Source organism: Harpia harpyja, chromosome 7 (assembly GCF_026419915.1).
Source record: "Harpia harpyja isolate bHarHar1 chromosome 7, bHarHar1 primary haplotype, whole genome shotgun sequence".
In the NCBI taxonomy this organism is placed as follows: Eukaryota; Metazoa; Chordata; class Aves; order Accipitriformes; family Accipitridae; genus Harpia; species Harpia harpyja.
Genome location: NC_068946.1, coordinates 47527711 through 47550509, shown reverse-complemented (window position 1 = coordinate 47550509; position 22799 = coordinate 47527711). Strand labels below are relative to the sequence as shown.

General features: G+C 37.0%; 1 protein-coding gene across 3 annotated transcripts in view; it reads right to left on the bottom strand.

Moving 5' to 3' along the window:
• The window catches only part of CCDC93 (coiled-coil domain containing 93), a 52683-nt gene continuing 29884 nt past the window's right edge, over positions 1-22799 (bottom strand). The window contains exons 13-24 of one of the 3 annotated variants that reach the window (XR_008235916.1): positions 18536-18598; positions 18265-18338; positions 17639-17720; positions 16317-16388; positions 15772-15843; positions 15407-15515; positions 12023-12105; positions 7863-7900; positions 6342-6426; positions 2397-2510; positions 1058-1171; positions 1-331 (exon numbers count right to left, since the gene is read on the bottom strand). Coding sequence is in view for 1 of the 3 variants with exons in the window: in XM_052791756.1 (XP_052647716.1) it covers positions 1118-1171; positions 2397-2510; positions 6342-6426; positions 7863-7900; positions 12023-12105; positions 15407-15515; positions 15772-15843; positions 16317-16388; positions 17639-17720; positions 18265-18338; positions 18536-18598 (846 nt within the window). In the remaining 2 variants the exon portion in view is untranslated. Of the gene's footprint in view, positions 1172-2396; positions 2511-6244; positions 6427-7862; positions 7901-12022; positions 12106-15406; positions 15516-15771; positions 15844-16316; positions 16389-17638; positions 17721-18264; positions 18339-18535; positions 18599-22799 lie in introns of those variants that run through there. The other 2 variants (XM_052791756.1, XR_008235917.1) reach the window with 2 other exon arrangements.

Below are 22799 nucleotides of genomic sequence, written 5' to 3'. Positions count from 1 at the left end.
TGGATTGCAAACATTCTTTATTTTATATTCGCTGCCATAGAAAGTAAATCGACCAGCACTGTCGTCAGTGTTACTGGGAAAAAGAACATGGTTTTTCTTCTCCTGAAGATGTGATGTACATTAAGAAGTCAGTCCAAAATCCTGATGTTAAGTACAAAAAGCAACTGTTTGAATTATAAAATACTGTATATACAGATAGAAAAACGTTTCAGAAAGTGTTCCACAAAGTATCTAAAGTTTCAAGGGCAAGTCTTCAGCAGGGTAAATAGGTGGTTGTCTTCAAAAGGTGAGCATCAGTTCATTTGAGCAGAACGTCTGAATCTGTATCTTCCTATATTAAAGGTGAGACAGACTTTGATTTTCATCCCAGCCAGGGATAACATGATGGTCCTAGTGATTAAGGTGTTTTTTCCTGGAGTTATTAATTTAACAAGCACACTCTCTCTATATAAAAATGAAATTTCAAAGAAATTTATACAACAGCTAGACTTTATAAAAATATAGATCTATAATTTTACACCAGGAATTATCCAAGGTAAGTTTCCATTTTCTTATGTCTTAACCGTTAGAAATTAATTTTTACCCTTTGGAATCTTATCTATGGCTAGAGTGTAAATTAAAATAATATGAAGTTATTAACTGATGAAGAGAGTTTCAAGAATCTCATTCTGTGGAGTTTTTTGGCCAAAATTAACAAACCATTGCATTCTGCAGTGTTCATCTTGTGGTACTGGACATATTATCGACAGTACATATCTACTTATTCCAGAATCTTGACCTAATTCAGTGTTAAAAACCAAATAAAAAGTATCCCCATTGTCCTTACTGTGTGAAAAAAAACCAAACCCAAATAAATAAAATTAGACGATATTTCTATTTTGCTGTACTGCATTAACTCTTTACTGTTTAGTGGAGGCAATAGTGAATAATACAGCCATGTGATGAAGGAATGTGAAACTGAATACATACTGGAAAAAAACAGACTTTTACAGCTGTGTGTATATATATTTTTTTTATATATATCTATATATATCTACATTGCAGTTTTAACTGTCACCTCACAAAAGAGATTCAATGGACTGAACAATCATCTATAAACTTCACCAGCTGGAGTTCTTCAGGAAGAACTAGCTTTCAGCTTGGACAGCAGCATTTCATTCTTACGGCATTCCTGTTAACAGAAAGCAAACAGGTGAGGAGGTAGTTGCTCTTACCTCTACTAGTTATATCTTCACATCAGCAGAACTGAACCCTTTTATTTTGAAAGGTCTCCAAAATCCAACGTAGTCTGGAGTGAGTGATGAGCTGAAGATAATTCTGATTCATCCATAATGTTATTCCAATGGTAATACTCATTAAACTTTATGACATTCAAGCCAAAAGGAATGCTGCTTGACCATTCATCTAAAGCTGTTACAAGCAGCAAAAGCAAACCCACCTTTTTACTTCTAAATTGAATAAATCTGAAATTGAGATTACTTTTAGGTGATCTGGAACTTCACAAGACACTTTGCAAAAAAGTCAGTGTTCAGGGAACAACTCTAGGTCAAGAAATATATTTACATAAGTACATACCACCTGTTTTCAATACCACAACCATGACTTCATTTAAAGGACAGGAAGGTTAAGTAGAAGTTCCCTTACAAGGCAGTGGAAGAAAAACGGCTTATTTATGCCTCCCCCCAAAAAAAAAAAAAAAAAAAATCCACCTGATTTCTCCACCTAGGACATAAAATTCTGTATGTCAGAAAACTAGCTGAACAGTCTCTGTCATTCTCCCAGAATACACTGTCTGAAATAGGAAGGAACTGCCTCAGAACAAAGTAGGACAAATTACAGAAAGATGTTTTTCCTCAAACATCTGAAGCCAAATGACAATTTTGCCTGGCAGCACTACTTTGTCATTCATTATCATGGAGACAATAATTAACAGAAGCACATTATGACGAAAAGCTCGAGAACAGCTAAATCAATGAAATGTTAAACAGTGCTTTCAAAGTGGTGAGAAAACAAGGCTGGTTCCTAAAGGTATCTGTAACTACTGAGACTCTGGATTACCTCCCTTATTCACACATTTCCACAACCCTCTTTGCTCCAATACCTAACTGCTCACAGATCTTCAAGAGATTCCATTTTGAAACCTACATATACAGCTTGCTCGGTAACAAATTGTCCTTCCCCTGTAACACGGAGGGGTGCTAGTCTATCACTGAGGAAAGAATTTCCAGAATCAAATTCAGAGTCCAAGAATCATGTGGAGATAACCATCAAGAGACAACGTGAATATGGTGTGGTATGCATCATATCAGGAAATCTTGTGCATATATTAATGCACAAGTCAAGCCAAAATGGGTCACTGAACACTTGACAGTTTACATTAGCAAAAATGTTCTTACCTCTTTAAATTCTTTCACTGTTTTAAAGTAAAGCCTCTGTTTCTCTAGAAGCTCTAAGTATTCGTCATTCAACTGGTCTCTTCGCATTTTGTTTTCTTGCTTCTTCTTTTCCATCTGTTGGTATACAGGAAGGATAAGAGATCATACACTGTATAAGGAATACCCACACAGACACACATATATACTGTATAAGGAACAACTCTCTATAATAGACAATGGGAGACAGACGCTTCATAAATGATACCCCTGGCTCATGCTTTAAATGCAACGAACATTGAGGCCAGGTCTTAAAAAAAAAAAAAAAAAAATTAAAAACCTAATGCTGAAGTCTCAGTACCAGTGGCACTACAGGTAACATTCAGAATTAAACTAAGGCTCACATCTCTGCAAGCCAGGAATCTTGCTCACTGAACAATCCTACCGCAACAATGACACAGTGAAATTAATTAACAAACAAAAAAAAAAAAAAAAAAAGAAAGGTTTTTGATGCGACACTGATATCTTGTCTTAATTGTTTTCTTAGTTGTATCAAACAGGGAGGGCAGGAGACATCTTTGCCTTCCAATGCAATGCTGTACTTGCTCAAGACCCACACATAAGAAATCTCTTCTCTTTTCTCCTTGTGCCAAAGTTGTGACAAATGTAACTTAAGTCCCTAAACCTGAAGAGGACTGGTTCTTATTATAGAACAGACTGCCTTCCTCTCAGGTGTAGTTCTAATGAAGTTCTTCCATCACAGCATCATAGACAAGTTTGCTGCTAGTCTAGAGAGTAAATGTTCCCTCCCTCCCACTGGTGCTAGGGCACAACCACATAAAAAGCACTGTTGTATTCCTCTCCCCCCAGATTAATTTTGCATTCTGTCCAACACACTTTCACCTCCTAAATTTTGACAGGGAAAAATGCAATTCCAAAAACTGCAAGAATCCCCTGAAGCCCAAACAAGCAGGTAATTCCACAGCAGCAGAACTCACTGTATTTCTAGATTTAGGTATCAACATTGATCTTATTGATTCTTATGCCTAAAAGAAATCAGCAGATCCCAAACTCTCCCTGACTATGAACACTGCTAAGAAGGTACATCTCCTTTATAAAGCCAGCTGCTGTCCAAAACATCAGGGAATCTCTCCTAACATAACTTACCAGGGCCAGTAGGTTTTTAAAGTTATGCTTGAAGAAGAAAAAGGATCATGTATTAATACAGAAAAAAGCATTTTCACGTGCATCCTATTCCTTTAGGATAAGGCTAAAAAGAACATTGCTAAAACATCTAGGAACTAGATTCTTGTGAAGAGATAAGGCCCCTAGTACTATCCTTTGATAAACTGCTTCCTTTACGCATGACCATGACAAATCTCTCAACATGCTCCTCTCAGTAGAAACTGGCCTGCTCTGTCCTCAGAAAGTCTCATGAATATCTGTTATCACATCGAAATGCTTGTTTGCAAGTTACTCCTTCTTGGAAACAAGTATGTCTGATTTCTCCTTAGGCGTCTTTTACGATGCAGTTACAATATGATGGGCTTTGAAAACTGAAATTTCTCTTCAGGTATAAGGTCTTCAGGGCTGTACAGAAAACAGTTAAAGTGGATGTACTTTAAGAGTGAATCGTGAAACTGACTGTGAGCACTTCTAATGCACTGCAGACAGAAGCTGAACGAGTAAGACTAAACCATCATGGGGATGAATAACCCTTGCAGCGTACAACTAGCCTGTCTGTTGAAAAAGTCATCTGACAGACATTTCCTAAGTGAAGAATAAGAAAACCTTTCCTTTTGCTGCAGAGCTGTTCCCCAAGGAACCATGTGAATTGTTAAAACTTTCTTAGCATCCATTTGTTGTCAGTATCTTCACTGGCATTGAGAAATCAACTATTAGAAGGTACCGAATTATTATCTACACCATCACTAACAACCAATTTTTTTCTCTCAATCGAGATAAGCTTAGCTTTTTCATTCAGAAACTCTTGTTTTTCTCCATTAGTTGTAACTGCCACCTCCTGCTGATTCAGACACCTACACCTAGGAATGAAACGTCACTTGTGAACCCTCTCACAATATGCAAGTGGCCAAACTGCCAGTGCAGGAACACAGCAGAAGTGATGTGAGCTGCCATTGCTTTCAGCAACCATCAGGGATGCTGAAATTGTATTTTCCCCCAAAAGAATGAGCCATCTGACATGATAGCTCCGATTCACTTCCCTCTCCCTTATCTGTACATGAAGCAGCTGAAACTTTTGATTTCATTTGAGAATATATTAAGAGAGTCCAGAATGATTTTATGGACTTCAAAGATTTAAGAGTTCAATTGCAAGAACCTGAAGTCAGTCACAGCAGAGCTCTCAGTCTGCTTTCACTCCTTGCATCTGCTGTGCTGTTACCCGCTTCTGTGTGCATAATGGAGGACAAGACAGAAAACAAAACACTGAACTCCTATACAGTTTCAGTTTAGGGCAGCTGCTTGCTGCACCAATTAAAATAATGTCTTTTTTCCAAAAGAAAGAAATGTAATTATCTTCAAGTTCATCTTCACTAGTCAGAACTGCACCGTTCTAAAGTATTTCCATAATCTCAGTTTGACACCAAGTCACTCATTATGTCAACAGCCTTGAAGACAGAAAGATGATCCATCCACACGACCACCAATATCACTATTCTTTCTGTTGTCATTTTGTCCTCTCTGAAAATAAGAGGTCAAGCAAATAAAAATAATTCATTGCAAAAAAAGGCAATGAACTAGCCACCTCTTTGAACACATCAGTCTATAGTAAATGTCATACATTGTTATAGTAGAGTTTACTAGTGTGAAAGAGCTTTACTACAGCTTGAGTTGCATCCCATTCTGTTTTTTCTATATACACATGCTTATCATATTTTGTACTTGAAGTTTCTATTTAGCTATTGAGATAAAACAGCCCAATACCCGGAGAGACTGCACTTTCAGTACACGCTCTAGTATATATTGATTCATAGTCTATCATACTTCCATTTAAACTCAAATAAAGAACAGCTATAATCTACTACCAAGAATCTTCTGGCTCTATAGAGAAAAGAAACTCAGAGCCCCTTTATGGGACTTAGGAAAATATGCCTAAGTTCGCATATGAAAATAAAAGAGTGAAACAACACAATAGCTACAAGTTAGTAACTGCCATTATCGAGAAATACTTAAGCCTATCCATTGTATGCAAATACTGTGGACAGCTTTACTTGGAGCCACTGCTGGACCTCATGCTTGCATTGCCCCAAGATCACTTCACACAAGTCCACTGAGACTGTGCTTTTACAAAATAGCCCCCAAATGTTACCAGCAGTTTTGTCTTCTCTGAACGAGCACTGGGGCTCTGCTCACCCATAAACCCCTTTCACTTGCTATGTGGACACAACACACTCATCATCAATGCTGAGCCTTTTCTAAATCAGGTTAAAACCAATAAAAACAACAAAAAAACACCCGAGTGGATTCAACAACGTGTCAGATGAGCGCTGCAGCTGGGACAAGGGAAGCTGATGATCGGGACTCTGTGAGGTGCTGCTGACCCTCTTCAGCAGCAGAAAGCATCTTCAGTCAGATCAAGCTGCCTGAGAAACCATGCCTGAGACACAGGTCTGACTGCACCCATGCAAACCAAATGGAAAAATTCTCATTTACTTCAGTGACATACAGCTGTTTCAAGCATCTAAAATCACTATGCTGCCAATAATGAAGTTAAGGGATATAAGCTTCCTGACAGGAAAGAGGTGTTACAATACCTCTGTTCTACTCTATTCATTAACATTTTAGTGGTGAGAAGTTTCTTATGAACGTAAAAAGAAATAATACTTGTTAGTTGCTTGCTTAATTTGCACCTCATGTAATGGATTTCTCCATGCACAGTTATTATCCAAGAGGCTTTTCTGAAGTAATTCCCAGGCTCTAGCAAAGAAAGTGAGAAGAGTCTCAGACCTTCATTCGATTCTGTTTGATGCCTTCTACAATCTGCTCCATCTGTCGTAAAAACTGCTCACGAGAACCAGAAGATGCCATTGCTCTGGAAAGAAAAAAAAAAAAAAAAAAAAAAAAGATAACCAACAGGGATGTGGGACAACTTGTCTCATCTACTGCTGTTTTGCATATTTACCCATGTCCAAGGATTCACATTGCTTAGTGTTCTATGTAAAAATTCATCTTTTTAATCACTGATTTCAAGTAACAGTGCAGCTCTTCAGCTGGTATAAACTATCAAAGAGATGGGAACAGAGAGTACAAAGCTCATCACAAGTGTTCTTCCTGTCAGCTCAAGTCTATTCCTTTCTCTCATACGTTGTACAGAAATAAATTGCTAGTAACTAACCAAAAGCACACACTTTTAAGAAAAGCAGATGTTGTGAATATTAAGAAGGCAAGCAGAGGACTAGAAGATCAGCAAATATTCTAAAAAATAAATTCACGCCCTAATAGGGAAAGCCCAGAAGTAATTTTAGACTTGTAACGTATCTTAAACAGATTAAGAAAAATAAACCAAAGAAAATACAATCCTCCCCCGCACACCCACCCAACAAAAAAAAACAATCCAAAACCCAGTTGTCAGTTACAGTATTGGTTTCTACTGACTGGACAGAATCAAAAGGATCTCATCACTGAGAAAAACAGATCTACAATCCCTGCTGCAAAGGAAAACATCTGAAATACTTATTCCTAGTTCTGTTGTAATTAAAAGTTTTGGATATCACAATAGGAAAAAAAACCCCCATAAAATATCAAAATTTCTGACAAAACACAGAAGGACACAAGTGTATAGAAGCAAGTAAAGAGATAGTTACTCTGGGGGGGAAAAAAAAAGCAGCTTAGAATTTCACAACAGAATTAGAAAAAATATAATCAGAAGAATTGTTTAAAATTATTAAATGGCCATCGCCTCCCCCATGACTCTCCTGAACTGTACTGCTGTGACAAAAATTCATACTGGACTTCTTTTTCTGAAGTCAAAAAAACACAGAGAAAAATAAATGCTAGCAGCGTCACAGACTGATATTTGACCTCAAACTTCCAAGAGAACCATGACTTTACCTAAAGACTTCACACTATATCAAAACCTTTAAATACAGAGTTAGTTTATAATAAACTTGTCTGAAATATGTCCAAGTCTAATGTTTTGTACATAATGTAATAACCACAACTTCACAAAACGGAGAAAAATATTTAAATTAATGCCAGGAAAATTATGACCGAATGATTTCTTTCCACAACTGCAACTGAAAAGCCAGATATTAAAAACATATGTTGGCTATAAAAGTTAGGTAATTCCAAGTCTGTGATTCCTCAAACATTGGCTTAAACAGAATTAATAAAGTATTTTATAAAGCAGTTTATGTTTATAGAAATTTCTAACAGATTTTTAGTCTCTGCAACTCATGCCCACTCCCATTTTTCCAACCAACCATACAACTCATGGCAACTATCAAGAGAAAAAGGACCATTACTTACTGGTGAAAGTTGTCATGAATAGAATTCAGTAAGTTAACCTGTGAATTCGAAAAAAAAAAAGAAAATAAGAAAATATACATTTGTCCTTTTTGGTCTGAGTTTTCACAGACAATAAAATGATATGTAGTTCAAAAAATTGACTATATAGATATTGCCCTGGCAAGCATCCAGCTGTATGAAAATCACCATGAGCTTGCTTTCAGAAGAGAAACCACGATCCTTTTGTATTAGTAAAATCTATCCCAGTGGAGGAGCCACAGAAAGCAGAATGAGACAGCTATAAGCACATGCATGGCAGAATCTGAAGTTGTTCCTGACTTTTGAAAAATTCAAACAAATTCTGAACAGACTCCAAAGCAGCTAAGATGCTTAAGAATTCCTGTTCCTTAGAGGAAAGATATTACTGCATGACTCATCAATATTAGCCAAGTCCACATCCCTGCCTCAAGATATTTCCAGTAAGCATGCGTTTAAGAATGTAATTGCAGTTTATATCGCAAAACATTCAAGTCATGAAAAGTAACACTGCACAGCTATTGCATAGTAAGAGTGCTGATGAGTTACATTACAAACAGTAAAATCAGTGTATAAACCCCAAAATTCAAAGACGTTATGAAAAAATGAGTTTAAAAGCATTTTAAAAATGAATCTTTCACAAAATATGATTAAAACATGAACCATAGTCACAGAGACCTTTCATGTCAGAACTATAACCTTTATAGCCAAAATTCCACTGTATAACAATTCCTGGTATTGTTATGTTAAAGCAATTACACTGAGCGTATTTTATGAAATGGTTGGCTTTGGGAGGAGAAAAAAAAAAAGGACAAAAAAAAGTGCAAGCATATTCCAGAAATCTTTGTGAGGCACAGATGCCAAAGGCGTCTTTTGTACATTACTAGACAATATTTACTTGCTGAAACTTTGCTTCTAATATTAAATGAAACACAAGGAAACCTCAACTATACTATACATTTAACAAAGTCACGACTGCATTAGAAGACATTCAGACCTCTCTCTTGTGATCGACATCAAGCTAAAAGAAACTCTTGATCAATTTATTTGTCTTTTGAAATTATATCCATGTAAGTTAAGCTTGGAACTCAAAAAAACCCAACCAAAAAACAACCCAATCAAAACCCCCCAAAAAGGCATTGAATTATATTGGCAAGAGTACTCCCAATTTATACAACAATGAAATACATCTGCTCTGTATTCTGTCAGCTGTTTTTTATGTGCCCATTTCAAAAACAATCTCTATAGACTTTTTAAATTTGCAGGCTTGCCCTCAAAAAACAGAAATAAAAAAAAATAAATCTGTATTAAACTCTAAACTGGGGAGAAGTTAAAGTAATATGAATTCTATAGCTGCTACTTAATGTAGTATTTTAAAGCTGGTATATTGTTACCTGCAACCTGCTTTATTATATATTATGAATACATTTCACCATTTACAATAAGAAAATAAAAACAATGAAAGACCACAGAAAAACAAAGCATGTGATTATCTTCTTACAGACTTAGGTAAGGCATTTGCCAGGACCGCTGGCAGCCATTATACCATCCACTCTTGCACAGGGATGGAAGTTTTACAGCTAGGGTTCCCGAATATTCAGTATGTAACTGACATTACATGGCATCATCGTTGTTGGTTTGTAAGAAGCTGATGTTTGAAAAACTTTCAAGGAAAATTCTTAATGATATTTTCAGGAGACAAAAAGGTAAGTTACACCACTAATTCCAAGACAGTTTATTTGAGGCTCTTAGGGACCATCAGGTAGAATAACTTTTAGAAACAGCATTGTCTCACGCTAAACTGAAACCTCTCCCAGAAATTAGGTATTTCTGGAGCACATGACAATCATCACTGCAGGTTAAACTTTGGTAAGATCCTGCTTTGTACCAATCACTGACCTAACTCAAAATATATATATACACATCAATGAAAAAAGCCATAAGGCTCAATTCAGTGCAGAACTTGAGATGTTTTTACATGTTATTTACATGTGTTGTTAAATCACCTAGTCACAGAAGTTACTTTTAAATTTATTGTGATGCAACTTGGATTCTGACAACACTCATAGAGCAGTACAATACTTTACTGCAAAAGAAAAGGGCCAGATCTACCCTGACACTGCAGTCGTGCCTTAAAATACTTCTATCAGGGTAAACTGCAGAAAGTTAAACTTTAAGATGGTAGTGTTAAAACAGTATTCTGAGCTGTGGGGTTTTTTTCATCATCCTGGCCTCCAGAAAATCTGTAAGAAGCCCAGTCTTCTACGCTTGCCAAAGGAAAAAGGTGTTATATCTCTGAGTAAGTTCTGCACAGAATTAGAACATCGGTGAGCTTTCTAGCAGACTCCCATGGAACACGTCCTGGTTTTGGCTGGGTTAATTTTCTTTCTAGTAGCTGGTATAGTGTTACATTTTGGGTTTAGTATGAGAAGAATGTTGATAACACACTGATGTTTTCAGTTGCTGCTAAGTAGTGTTTAAACTAACTCAAGGATTTTTCAGCTTCTGATGCCCAGACAGCAAGAAGGCTGGAGGGGCACAAGAATTTGGGAGGGGACACAGCCAGGGCAGCTGACCCAACCTGGCCAAAGGGGTATTCCAGACCATGTGACGTCATGCCCAGTATATAAACTGGGGGGGAGTTGGCTGGGGTGGGGGGGATCGCTGCTTGGGAACTAACTGGGCATCGGTCAGCAAGTGGTAAGCGATTACATTGTGCATCACTTGTTTTATATATTCCAATCCTTTTATTATTATTGTCATTTTATTATTGTTATCATTATTAGTTTCTTCCTTTCTGTTCTATTAAACTGTTCTTATCTCAACCCAGGAGTTTTACTTTTTTTTCCCTGATTCTGTCCCCCATCCCACTGGGTAGGAGGGAAGTGAGTGAGCGGCTGTGTGGTGCTTAGTTGCTGGCTGGGGTTAAACCAGGACACAGCACTTTTTAAGGTTATCAGAACGAAAGCAAGTACACTGTACTCAGCTACTGTAGAACTAAGTAGGAGAATAGGGAAGGGATGAAGTAATTTTTTTCTCCATAGTTAACATGCTCTCGTACGTGCCTAACATTATTCTATGCTGAAGAGCTGTTGTTTGCCAAAGTTCCCCCTGCTCCCCCAACTACCTCTCCTCACAGTTTTACCACAGGTACAGTACATGCAGCATAGGTTAATTGTTAAAGCATACTTCTGTATTTAAACCTATTCCTTCTGCAAGCAACTGTGAGGATCACACACCCTCTAAAGAAGCTACATAAATTAATGATTTCTCTGAATTGAAAAACTGAAAACTATCTAGCACATGTGTTAGAATCAGCTGCTTAAGGGAAGGAATGGTTGCTCATCATCTTCAAAAACAGGAGATGAAGTGTCTTTACACAGAATTTTGACTACTGCTTGTTTCACAAACTAAACAAATATATCTAAGTAATGCAAAACTAACTATCTGTTCTTATTTTATTAGAATAAACAGAGCAGCCTGAAGTATCAGAACATCACATATTTTAAAAGTAATGTCATAATTTTTATCAAGTCTTGACTGCTCCTATTTCTCCACCTTTATTGAAGTCACAGGAAGTGAAGGAAATTGAAATCACTCGATTAAGTCATCCCCAAGAAAGAGGTGAACTGTATATAGTAGGGAGAGAGGGGAGAGAAACAACCAAGTCGCTTTCAAGAAAACTACTCTTCTGATCCCGATCTGGTAAAATCTCCAGTGACTTCAGTGTAGGCAGGCTCAGACCTGGAGAACTAACTCTGACATTGCTGACAGCAGCTGGAATTTGCTCTCCAAAGTTACTGACTATAGCATTGGTTCATAATAAAAGATATTGACCAAAAAGAGAAAACGAGGGTAATTTGGTCCTGCAATACCAAGACAGAGATACTTACTAATCAAATGTTACTCGTGTTTTGTGAACACAGTGAGTAGTTCAAACATGCTGTACTAATAGCACTTCTTTTACCACACAGACCATTTCCCCCTCAACATTAGAAATATTCTTATGAATCAGTTGTTTCATTTTTACTTACAAAGACTGTTAACTCTGCTCTGACAGGACTGAATATGGTGAAAGCCAAGTAAAAGCTCTTTATCTCCTCCACAGACTGAATATTTAGAAAACAGTAATAACATTTTCTTACCTCCTTTTCCAAATATACTTTCTTATCATCCAGTGTATTATAAAGAGTAAAGAACTGCTTCGTTTCTTTGTGAGTTGCTGAGACTGCAAACAAAAAAAAGGGTAGGATAATAAAAGAGCATGAGGTGAAATGGAATCTGTAAAAATACTTTGTAGGCTTTCTATAATATACTTTCCACTATCAAGAATGGAACACACTTTTTAATACGTTCTGGAAGAATATTCCCTCTGCATGTCAATCTCCAGCAGGGTTTGCAGCTATCAGATTTTACAAGAACACCACAGCTCACTGTTTAAATTAAGCCTCAACTGCTGACAGTCCTTTATGTGAACATATGTTGGCACTATCAGCTGTGCTTCCTTACCACTGTCTGTTCATCCTTCCTTCATAAGCTTTACCCTTACACCATACAGGCTGCTGTGCTGCTAACAGTTGCCCTTGCGCAGCTCGCCCATGGTGGCAGAGAGGCACAGGCTCAGCAGGGACAGATAGGAAACAGATAATCTGATAGTACTGCGTGGAAAAGAAGTGCATTATACTATATATTTTAAGCTACACATGTGCAAGAAGCCCAAGAAAGCTTTTACTGTTTCAAAGCCTTTTTTCTCTTCTTACAATTTATTCATGCTGATAGAATTAAATAATACTTTCTGGTTTAGGTGATTACAGCAGGTGTTGGTCATAGCTTGGTGGGGGAGGTAAGGCTCAGATATGCATTCCCCTTTGGGCCTACAAGATGATGACTGATTCTCAAATCTGCTGAGTGTTCATCTATTCTTTAGTTTTTCAACGTCTAAAGAAACCTAAGATATTTGTGATTCCCAAGGAAAGAGTTCAACAGAGAAGGACAGTTGGCAAAAATTACTGTTAATGTATTAAGCACTGTCTAGAATCATGAACCTGGAAAAAACATTTGGGTTAAAAAATATAAACCTGAGTGAAATTATGCTCATTACATTAAACTCTAAAGCCTAACAAGTTGCCATCTTTAAATAAAACCTTTACTGAACTGATACGCTGGACTAAGCTTTTGAATGGAACCACTTACTGTAAGCATGACCTCCCTCCTACATCACGTTGTCATTAAACATCCAAATTTTTAAAGAAATTCCAACTTTTGATTTGTACAATTCTGTTCTCCAGCCGAAGCCCAACAGCAACCCATAGCTTGAAGTTGAATGTTTTAGTGACAGAAATCCAGCAGTGACTACTTCTGCAGTAGTAAAATGTTCAGGACCAAAGAGCATTCTCATTGCCAGATTATGATTGTGACACATGTTCTGCACGTGCTGTAGCCTCGAGAAACATACTGAGTACCGGGAGCCTGAAAGCACTGAGGAATTCAGGAAAGCCTGGGACAGGTTGACAAATTAGTAAGGGCTATTCAGCAGGTTCCACAAAGATTTTCCAAATGCTGAAATCAGGCTGCTGCTTGAAAAACTGTGTGAACACAAGGATCACCAATAGGCTTACTTCAGGTGTGCTCTGTTAATTAGTTTGGTTTTTGCAGGACTGCTGCCAAATGGAAGGGGCCTTTCCCAAACCATTTCCTTTGTGCAGCTTTTCCCTTTCTTGCAGCAGCTCTGGTAGTCACAGATTTTTTATGAATGGATTCCCATACCAACTCAGAAGAAAACTTTTCAGGATTTCTACTGGATTAGAAAGTTGTACCAGCTTACAAAGCCTTACGGGCACACACCAGAGCCCATGTAAGGTAAGACAGACAAAGAAAGAAGAGGAAGAAGGAGCCAACTGGCTCATTGATTCTCTTGAAACCACACCTTAAAGTTTTCAAGGGAAGAGGTTCAGCTAGGTGAAAAATAAAGCATGGAATATTGGAATTTAAAAGCATTCTAGTACATAGTCACAGAATCACTGAGGTTGGAAGGCATCGCTGAAGACTGTCTTGACCAACGGCCCTTCGATCAAAGTTTAAAAAAAAAAAAAAAAAAGGGGGGGGGGGGGGGGGGTTGGCAAGTCTGAATATCACCTGAATCTGGCTAAATGAAAAGCCTCTAAAAAAATACCACAGTTCATAGAAAAACTTGCTAGAGATTTTCAGCTCATTTTTCCAAAAGCTTAGCCTGTACAACGCAGGTTCCCGTCAACGACTGAGCAGTGTGTTATCCTTTTACTACACATATTTTGTACTATAGAAAACAAAAGTCCCATAAAATTCAAAGCATCTTAAATCTACACCCAATGCTGCACAAATCTCTTCGACCTTAATCATATATATGTACCGTACTTCATATATAAATGAAGCCCTCATTTTCTGAGCAGGTAGATGCTCTTAGATTATTTGTCTGAATTCACTTAGACATGACAGAGAAAACAGTCTGTAGAAAATTCAATGCAAGACAACAAAGTTGTCTTTATAGCTGGACTTGATTAACTAAAGTGCATGGCACATAAGAAGCAAAGTGGGGGGAAGACAGTACTGGATTTGTACTCACTAAAGTACATCTATTCCATACACCGAGTTAGACAACATACATGGAAGGTAGCACATGACTATGTCACTAGAGATGCCTTATGCCTTACCAGGGCAAGGGATTTGAATCAAAGTTAAGTAACACTTTTAGAACTGCTCAACCTTCAAGAGCTTGGTTTGCACACATATTTAATAAATGCAGAATATCTTTAAAACATTAGCTAGTTCTTCTTGGTAGAAACTTATTTTAGCATATGCTAATACACAAGCTACATTAAATATACACCAGCTAGTATACTGGTCTCTTAACAGTTTAATGGAACAACTTTAAAGTTTTATTCAGTTTGCATGTTCCATACCATCCATGCACAGCAAACACATGCCTATCCAAAAAGTCAACCAAGCACATTTCCCCATTTTCTAACTTCTTACCATAAAAAAAAGTTAAAGACAATTTGTACTCTGATCCAAGATATTGCAGGACATTTATAAATAAAAAATGAAAGAAAACAGTCCCTTCAAGAAGTTGCCTTTACTTTGTAGTTCTTGACATAGTTTGGTTCAGAACCAGATATCTTACATCATTGAAAATGATGAAAATAATCTAATGTTAAAAGCAATTAATTAAACACGTCAAATTCACAGCAACCTCATTTGTAACTGGTGAATTAAAGACTTTCTAAACACACTGGTCATTAACCTAAATGACTGAACCTGTTGCAGACAAAATTTACTCCAGAGATCTTGTGCATCAAGTTTCACCCTCAGGAAAGTTCTTATAGCCAACTTACAAAACCTTGAAAATAGGGTGTATAGCATGAATACCAAAAGACCCTTAAAATACCACAAAATTAGCAAGTGCTGTTGTTACATGCCATATGCTTAAAATGTAATTGCCCTCTTTTCAGGGCTTTAGCCTTCAGCAGGATGTTCCTGCTTGATATACATACCCTGACTGTAAAGTTCAATAAATCTCTTCTGATACTGTGTTAGCTCAGCTCGGCTGGGTACTTCATCAATCCTGCGTTGTAAAATGGCTATTTCTCTGTTTCTTCGTGCCTGAATAGAAAGTTAGGAGGGGAGAAAACAAAGCCTCTTCTTGTTCTCTTCTTAAAATGGATGAAGCCCCCCCCAGCAACATTTTGTTACTACATAATTAATTAAAAAAGTGTTGGCTGAGGCTTAATTTTTTTTGTAATTGATTTGTGACAGAAAAACTTTTTTAAATTAGAACAACAAAAGGAAGTATTAGAAGTTACAAGATAAGAGAAATGTCAATAATTTTGTACAAGTAAATTTACAAAGAGTTACTCACCAGTAACAGCCGGATCTTTTGAAGTTTATCCTTCTCAGTTTTGTATTGCTGTTCTATAATCTTATTCGGCTCCTAAAATTTGAGAACCCAAAACAATTGTGTATTATGGTAGCATACGAGAGCTGTAGTGCAAAAATGTGCAGACTGGGTTTGTTTTCTGTATTTGTCTATCTTCCATTTAATGGCTCCCACAGTAACACCATCATTTGCTGTTATTTTTTTTAACAATGATTCATTATCTGCATTAAAAAACTGACATCTTTTACTGTAAACAAGTGCATTTTGCTAGCTTTTAAGGCTTTGATATTTTAGTTTTTAAGATTTGTCAATAGTTCTTCCACTGCTTTACAACAGTCACACTTAAAATGAAGGTATGTATTGAAAGATTGTCTGTACACCTTGTCTGAATGTTTATACTTTGTTGAATTTTTCAGAGATTGCAACAGACACTTTAACACTTATGAGAATGTTCCAAAAGTCAGAAGGACCTAAAACAACATTTTAAAACACAAATTGAAAATAAAAACTTCGACATTTGCTATTACCTGTTCCTCTGCATTTTCCACTGCCTCAGCTTTCAAATTCTCAATATTGTGTTGAAGTCTCTCCATTTCTTCCTTAAAAAAAAAAAAAAAAAATTTCTGGAGCTGACCACACACTGTATATTTAAATTTGTAAGATTAAACAGCATTCCCTGCTTAAGGGTAAGGCATCCATTATTACTTATTACATAAAACTGTCTGCTTTTATCAAACACAGGAAAAGATTTATTTCTTTCTTACAAATACACTAGATCCAGCCAAGACAACTAATGAGTGACATGGAAGATGAAACTGAGGAAGCAAAGGAGTATTACAATAGCAACAGCATGAGCATAGGACTGCAACAGTTGTAAAAATGAACAAACCTAAAGTTACTTGCAAGGTAGTTTTCATTACAATTCTTTAGAGCTTTCCAAAGGAGTATGTATGGGAAAATGAGGTTCCTATGCTCAGCCTATGCCTCAAGGCGCTATTTCTTTTTACTTCTTTTCATTCTATTAAATCCCATCCACTATTGTTTAAATAGAAGAAAATTAAAACAATTCTCTCTGACCATATTTCTAGGAAGTCCATAAACACAGCAGTAAACAGGACAGCAAAACAGAGCAATTAAGCAGTAAAAGTGAAACATGCTCTGAAAACTGCAATAGCTTCATCTCAGTCTTGTCTCTTTTGGTGGGTTGCTCCAAAGCTAGGGGCCTTCATGAAGCCCTCCTCTTTGGCACTGTCCCGCTCCTCAGGTCACGGTCAGCTGCATTATCCAAGAAGAGACAATCCATTTCAAGTTATGAATAGCACACGGGGGTATCTAGTACAGCCCAATCTCAAATTTACATTTTAGTGCTCCCTGTCAACCCATCCCAAGTTGCTCTCAGCAGAATGGTAATGGGAACGAGAAGAGCCAAAGCTGTGACCAGTACAGGGCTGATCTGGCATTTCATGTCTAGGAACTACCCTGTATTAGGGAGTCCCAGGCACAACAGAACATTGAAGGCCACATTAATTCAGACAGATGCCTTTGGCAGCCTTTCCTTATACCTCCCTGCTTCAGAGCAAGGGGCAAGTCCTTCTGGTTAATCCAGTTCCAACCTTCTTGGTCATCAGCCTTGTTGTAGATATGATACACTGCACAACTGGGCAACTGTCCATAATTCAGCTGCAAATTAAGCTGGTGGCAATGTTCACTATAAACCTGAAAATACCAGTAAATGTGGGGGTGGACAGATGACAGAAAGGGACACACAACACAACAACAAATCAGGAAGAAGTACAATGCTTATTTACCAAGTTTTAAATGAATCCTTCTATAAGATACTAAAGCTTACCCTACAATGTGCTTTGAACTCTTGCTCCTGGCTTTTTAGGTTTTCATTCATGGCCACCAGTGCTCGCAGACTCTGCAATATGCTAAATTTGAAGATCCAGTAAACCACATTAGATTTTTAGTTTCTAAGTTAAACAGATGGAGAACCAAAAGACATTAGAACAAGCTTAGTTCTAAAGAAATTTCCAGTGAAATCTGTGTAAATTCAAAACCCAAGTATTGTCACTGATATACCAAGATCAAAATAAAAATGTATTATTACACTGAGTATTTTGATGGTTTTGCTATGTTCTGACCTCATTATTGTGGAAGTTTTAGACTCCTATTTAATTTATGTGAGATGAAGGCTTCAAATATGAAGAACATAAATCAGGAAGGCCTCATCTACTTATCAAATGTGTCTAGGGTTCTTCTGCTTTAAACACCTACAATTATTTTCAACTACAGATTGACACTTTTCATTCCAACTGAATACTATGGTAATGCTTTCCAAAGACAGGAAAATAAGCTGGAGAATTATTTAAATTTCAGTTATTTGTATAGGTTGCCAAAGCAAGAAACATTGAATGATTTGTTTTAAAACCATCATTTTTCAGAACTTCAAAGGTCACAAAGGAAGAAACTTACCTAGAATCTGCTTGGGATTCTATTGTTTCTAAGGCTGCCAATTCCTTGTCCAGCTTTTCACTGTAACTCTTAACCTAAGGGTTGGAATTAATAATAAATTGAAATATACTTCCACACATAAAACGATTCATGGTACTTAGCTTTCCCACACCATGGGATCAGTGAGTTAAGTTGTCAAACACCTTCACCATTTAATACATTCCTCTACACACAGAGCTTCTCAAAAATTATTCAGCTAGTATCAGTACATAGAAAAACAAAGAAAGATTACCTCAGTTAATGTCTTTTTCGCTTCAGTACATTTTGCCTGCAGATCAGTACATTTAGCTTGCAACTATTATGAAAGAGAAAGAAAAGAGTTTGATTCTATATTCATGCTAATTACACCTGTAAAGGTGAATAGCAGTATTTGAGCTGTTAATAATGATTGTTTATTAAACAATAGGCCAACCATCACAAACACTGTCTTTTCTTGTCATCTACTCTGAGAACATTTGATTGCAAGAATTCTGACTGAATAATTAATAACAGCAAACATTTTCCACCTGACCTTCTAGATGTATTAGGACCCAGAATAACCAGCAGCTTTTACAAAATGGATGCCAACAGAATAATAAATTATAGAATCTCTGCTAAATTGCTCTAAGTTATTTAGCCTGGTTATACTGGCCTACTTTCACACCAGGCTAAGAAGAGAGTCCCATTTCGTTCTCCAAGTAAGTTAGGGTGATTCAAGACTTCCATAAAAGCACCATGGCACCATACCATAGACATGTCCACACCAAATAAGCAAGCTGGTTTATGATTTTCTTTTGTGTAACCATGGAAAGTCTAATAAGATGTCAGTTAACAAAACACCACTGGATATTTCACTTCTAAAATTAGCCTCTAAATTATATGACAAGAACATCTTTCTTTGAAGTCCTTATGATTTAAGATAACATTGCAAATAGTAACAACAAAAACGGGACATGGGTTACAAAAGTGGAGCAGAAATGTTGCAAAGAAATGCACATTTGGCTTGCTTTCTGTTCCACTTCTTTTCATGCTGGTTTAGTTTGCTGTTAGCTGTGACCCAACACTCTGCTCATCCCTTTCCACAGCTGAATTTACAAAAAGAAAGCCTTTTCATTGTTTTTAATATTTTGCACCAATAATTCACCAATAGACTGAATTCTAACTAGTTGGGGGGAAAAAAAAAAAATATCTAAGCCTGTAGTCCACATCTCATGAAAATTGAAATAAAGATTAAAGAACTATTTGTTAAGAGAACTCTTGCTGAAACTTACTGCAGTATTGAAGCCAAAACTTCACAAACATTTTTTTAAAAGGGGGGTCTTCACTGTCACTGATTTCAAAAGCTGTCTTTGGCAAGTGGTAAAAAAAAAATTCAGCCAGGAAATTTTTACTCTACTAAAGCAATAAAAGAATTATATTTGGCTTATAGCGGTCAGTACTTTTTTCCCATATAAAAAAAATAGCACTGAGACTGCTATGTACTAGAAATAAGCAACACAGAATTGAAGGGCCCTCAACTGTTAAAATGGCAAATAGCATGACAACAGATTTAGAAAATACTTAAGTTTTCCTGTGGATTAATGAAGTTTGTTTGGCAGTTAAAATCAGCTCTGTAATGAAGGAAGGATTCTACCAATTTTGTGTGGTTTACAACCATGTTTCCTCCCCACCCCAAACTGCTCTCTTCTCAGCAGTATGTGGAAAGCAAGCAAATACATTCATTCATATGCCAGGGAAACTGGTAAAGGGAATTACTTGCACCAGGCATGAAAATGTAATCCACTCAACATATATTTAGTTACAGGCATACTCTGTATTACTAATTCAGTAGCCACACTATGCTACAATTCTCTAGAATGTAAAAGCCATCTGCTACAGAAAAAATGCTTTTGAACATTTCAGTCATTGAGACTGCATACATTGGTGGATGGATCCTTTCTGCCTTCCGGATCATAACAGCCCAACACAGAATAGCTGCAAAAGCCACCCACAACTGCTAAGCTCGTTTACCAGCCTCTCTTACTGCTCAGCTAGGCAAGAATGATCAAGGAAACAGAACTGTGCTAGTGCACATTTTCATTTTTTGAAACCCGAGCTAGCTGTTGCAGTTTTCTAATGCCTCTCTTGCTACACAGCCGTACCTAGGCTGTCTTCCCCAAAAAAAAGCTTGGGCTAACTTCCTCCAAGAACACAAACTTTTCTCACAATGCAAGGGCTGTGGTGCAGTGTTCTAGTACATACATACATGCAAACTGAACATGCCTCCAGTATGTCTACATACTGCCTGCAGAAGAACTGCAGATGGATGTGAGCTGGTGGACACAACCAAAATCCATCCAAAATCTGTCAAACTGTACCAGAATATCCTTAAACCTGAGCAAACATGCCCCCTTTTATAATAGGGTAGTCGTAAACCATTGCCAGTCATGATGACAAAGCTCATCTGGAACAGGTTTGCAACCTGCTAGCTCAGTGTGGATGCTGCGAGCGCCAGCATCTGTCTCCATTCTACAATATACACGCAGCACATCTGTATCTCCCTTCACATGTATTTGTCTTACAGCCTTCATGGTTTAAAAGAACTAAAGTGTGACAGAAACGTACTGCAATGATTTTGTACACACTGAACTTCCTCTTTTCCCCCCACTTCTGAAATTCCAAAGATCTCATTCTGTAATCTGTGTGTCTACTTCAGGGGAAAAAACCCTCAAACCAACATGGGAATTCACGTAGGATTTAACTATCTGTAAGCCCATATTATGATTCTGAAAGCCTGACACTTCAGTCTGCATTTAAATGCTAGCTATTGTCAATATTTTGTCATCACCTTGACAGGGCACCAAAGTTACGCTTCACATAAAAGACATGGAAAATTCATATTACCAAAGTGTTAAAAGAATACAAACTCAAGTAAAAAAAAAAGTATATTTAATTTCAGTATATCATAATTATAGTATATCATAATACTTTCTAATATTTCACTCCAGAATGGAGGGGAATTGTGACAGACATGGTTTACATTCAATATACAGTGCAAATAATAATTGTAGTTATTGACTATGAAAAAATGCTACTTTTAACAGATGGGCCATGCCAGAGGACAACACAAACAGAAATGTATCAGTTTAAGAAGAATGAAAGGAGTTCAGCATGTTCCAACGGAAATGCATTCTAATATTTACCAGTTAAAACAGCCATACTCCACCCTTTGAAAGTCTTTTTTTGTGCAAAATAAATGAAGAACCCGCACCAGTTCTTCATAAAGCTTAAAGTTGGAAAAAAACAAGGAAGAAGCAAAGACAGGGTAGACAATTAGTCTTCCCAATTTTTTGTGCATGTTTTATTTCTATAGCTTTATTTAAACTCAGTATTATTTGAATGTTAGTCAGAGACTTCAAAAAAATCGGTCATAGCAGATGCTTTACTGAAAGGAGATTTAAGTTTTGAAGGGATAAATATCCTTTAAATAAAAGACTTTATTGCACTGTTAGAGACTATTTTATTCTCATTTTAAAAATAAATAAAAAAATAAGTCAGGTCTAGTAAGTGGCTGAGCAGGAAGGTTTAAAATCTAGTGCTCTCACAGTTATACCATAGTAGGTAAGGCTTTCAAAGCTACCATTCTTTCACTTCTGTTGTTTGTAAAACTGAACAGATCACTGTCTCATAAAATGCGCCATACAGACACCTATCTTTTGGAACCCCTGTACCGCCAACATTTAATAGGTAAAACCAGTTAAGATGTAGGCGTTAAGACATTACTGACAAGATCAGAGCAAAACAAAACAAAAAACAGATGAAAGCTGCTGAAGCAGGGCTGTACTTGACAGAGTATCAATCACAGAAGTCATCAGCAACAGTTTTTCCTCAAGTACTATTTGTGTTTTGGCAAACTCTTCCAATTACTCACTCTGATGCAGTATGTTTTCATCAGATTCTGCAAGCTAAAGATGGTATGGTGCTGATTACAGCAGTATGCATAATTAAAAGCAACATTTCATTAATGGCATAGCTTTTCCACTTATACTTTTCTGGGCTTAAGTGGCAATAGCATAAGTAGGTTAAAATACAGGAATGGTGGTTCTTGCTCTTACTTATAGATATGAACAGAACATCAGTCACAAACTCAAGAGTCTTTCCCCCCTAAAACAAATGTGAAGATGTGAACCAAGCAGTGACTGTGCAAAAACACCCCTTAACAAACAAGCAAGCAACAAACCCACCTCAGTCAGTGAGACAAACTGGCTCATGTAAAGGACAGGAAGTGATAAAAAGTCATTTGTCGCACATTCTAGAGTAACTTCCTAAATTGTTTCTTGAAACTGTGAAACCAGCCCATTCAACACTATAGCTAACAAGTCAAATGCAGATACTCTGTTTTTCTCCAAGAGAGGTATGCAAAAAAAAAAAAAGGAAAAGCATATTTTGATTAGCTAGCCCCCTCCTCACAGACAGGGCTATACAATTTTTTAACATAAAATCAGCCACACATTGTGTTAGTAATAAATGCGCAAGCA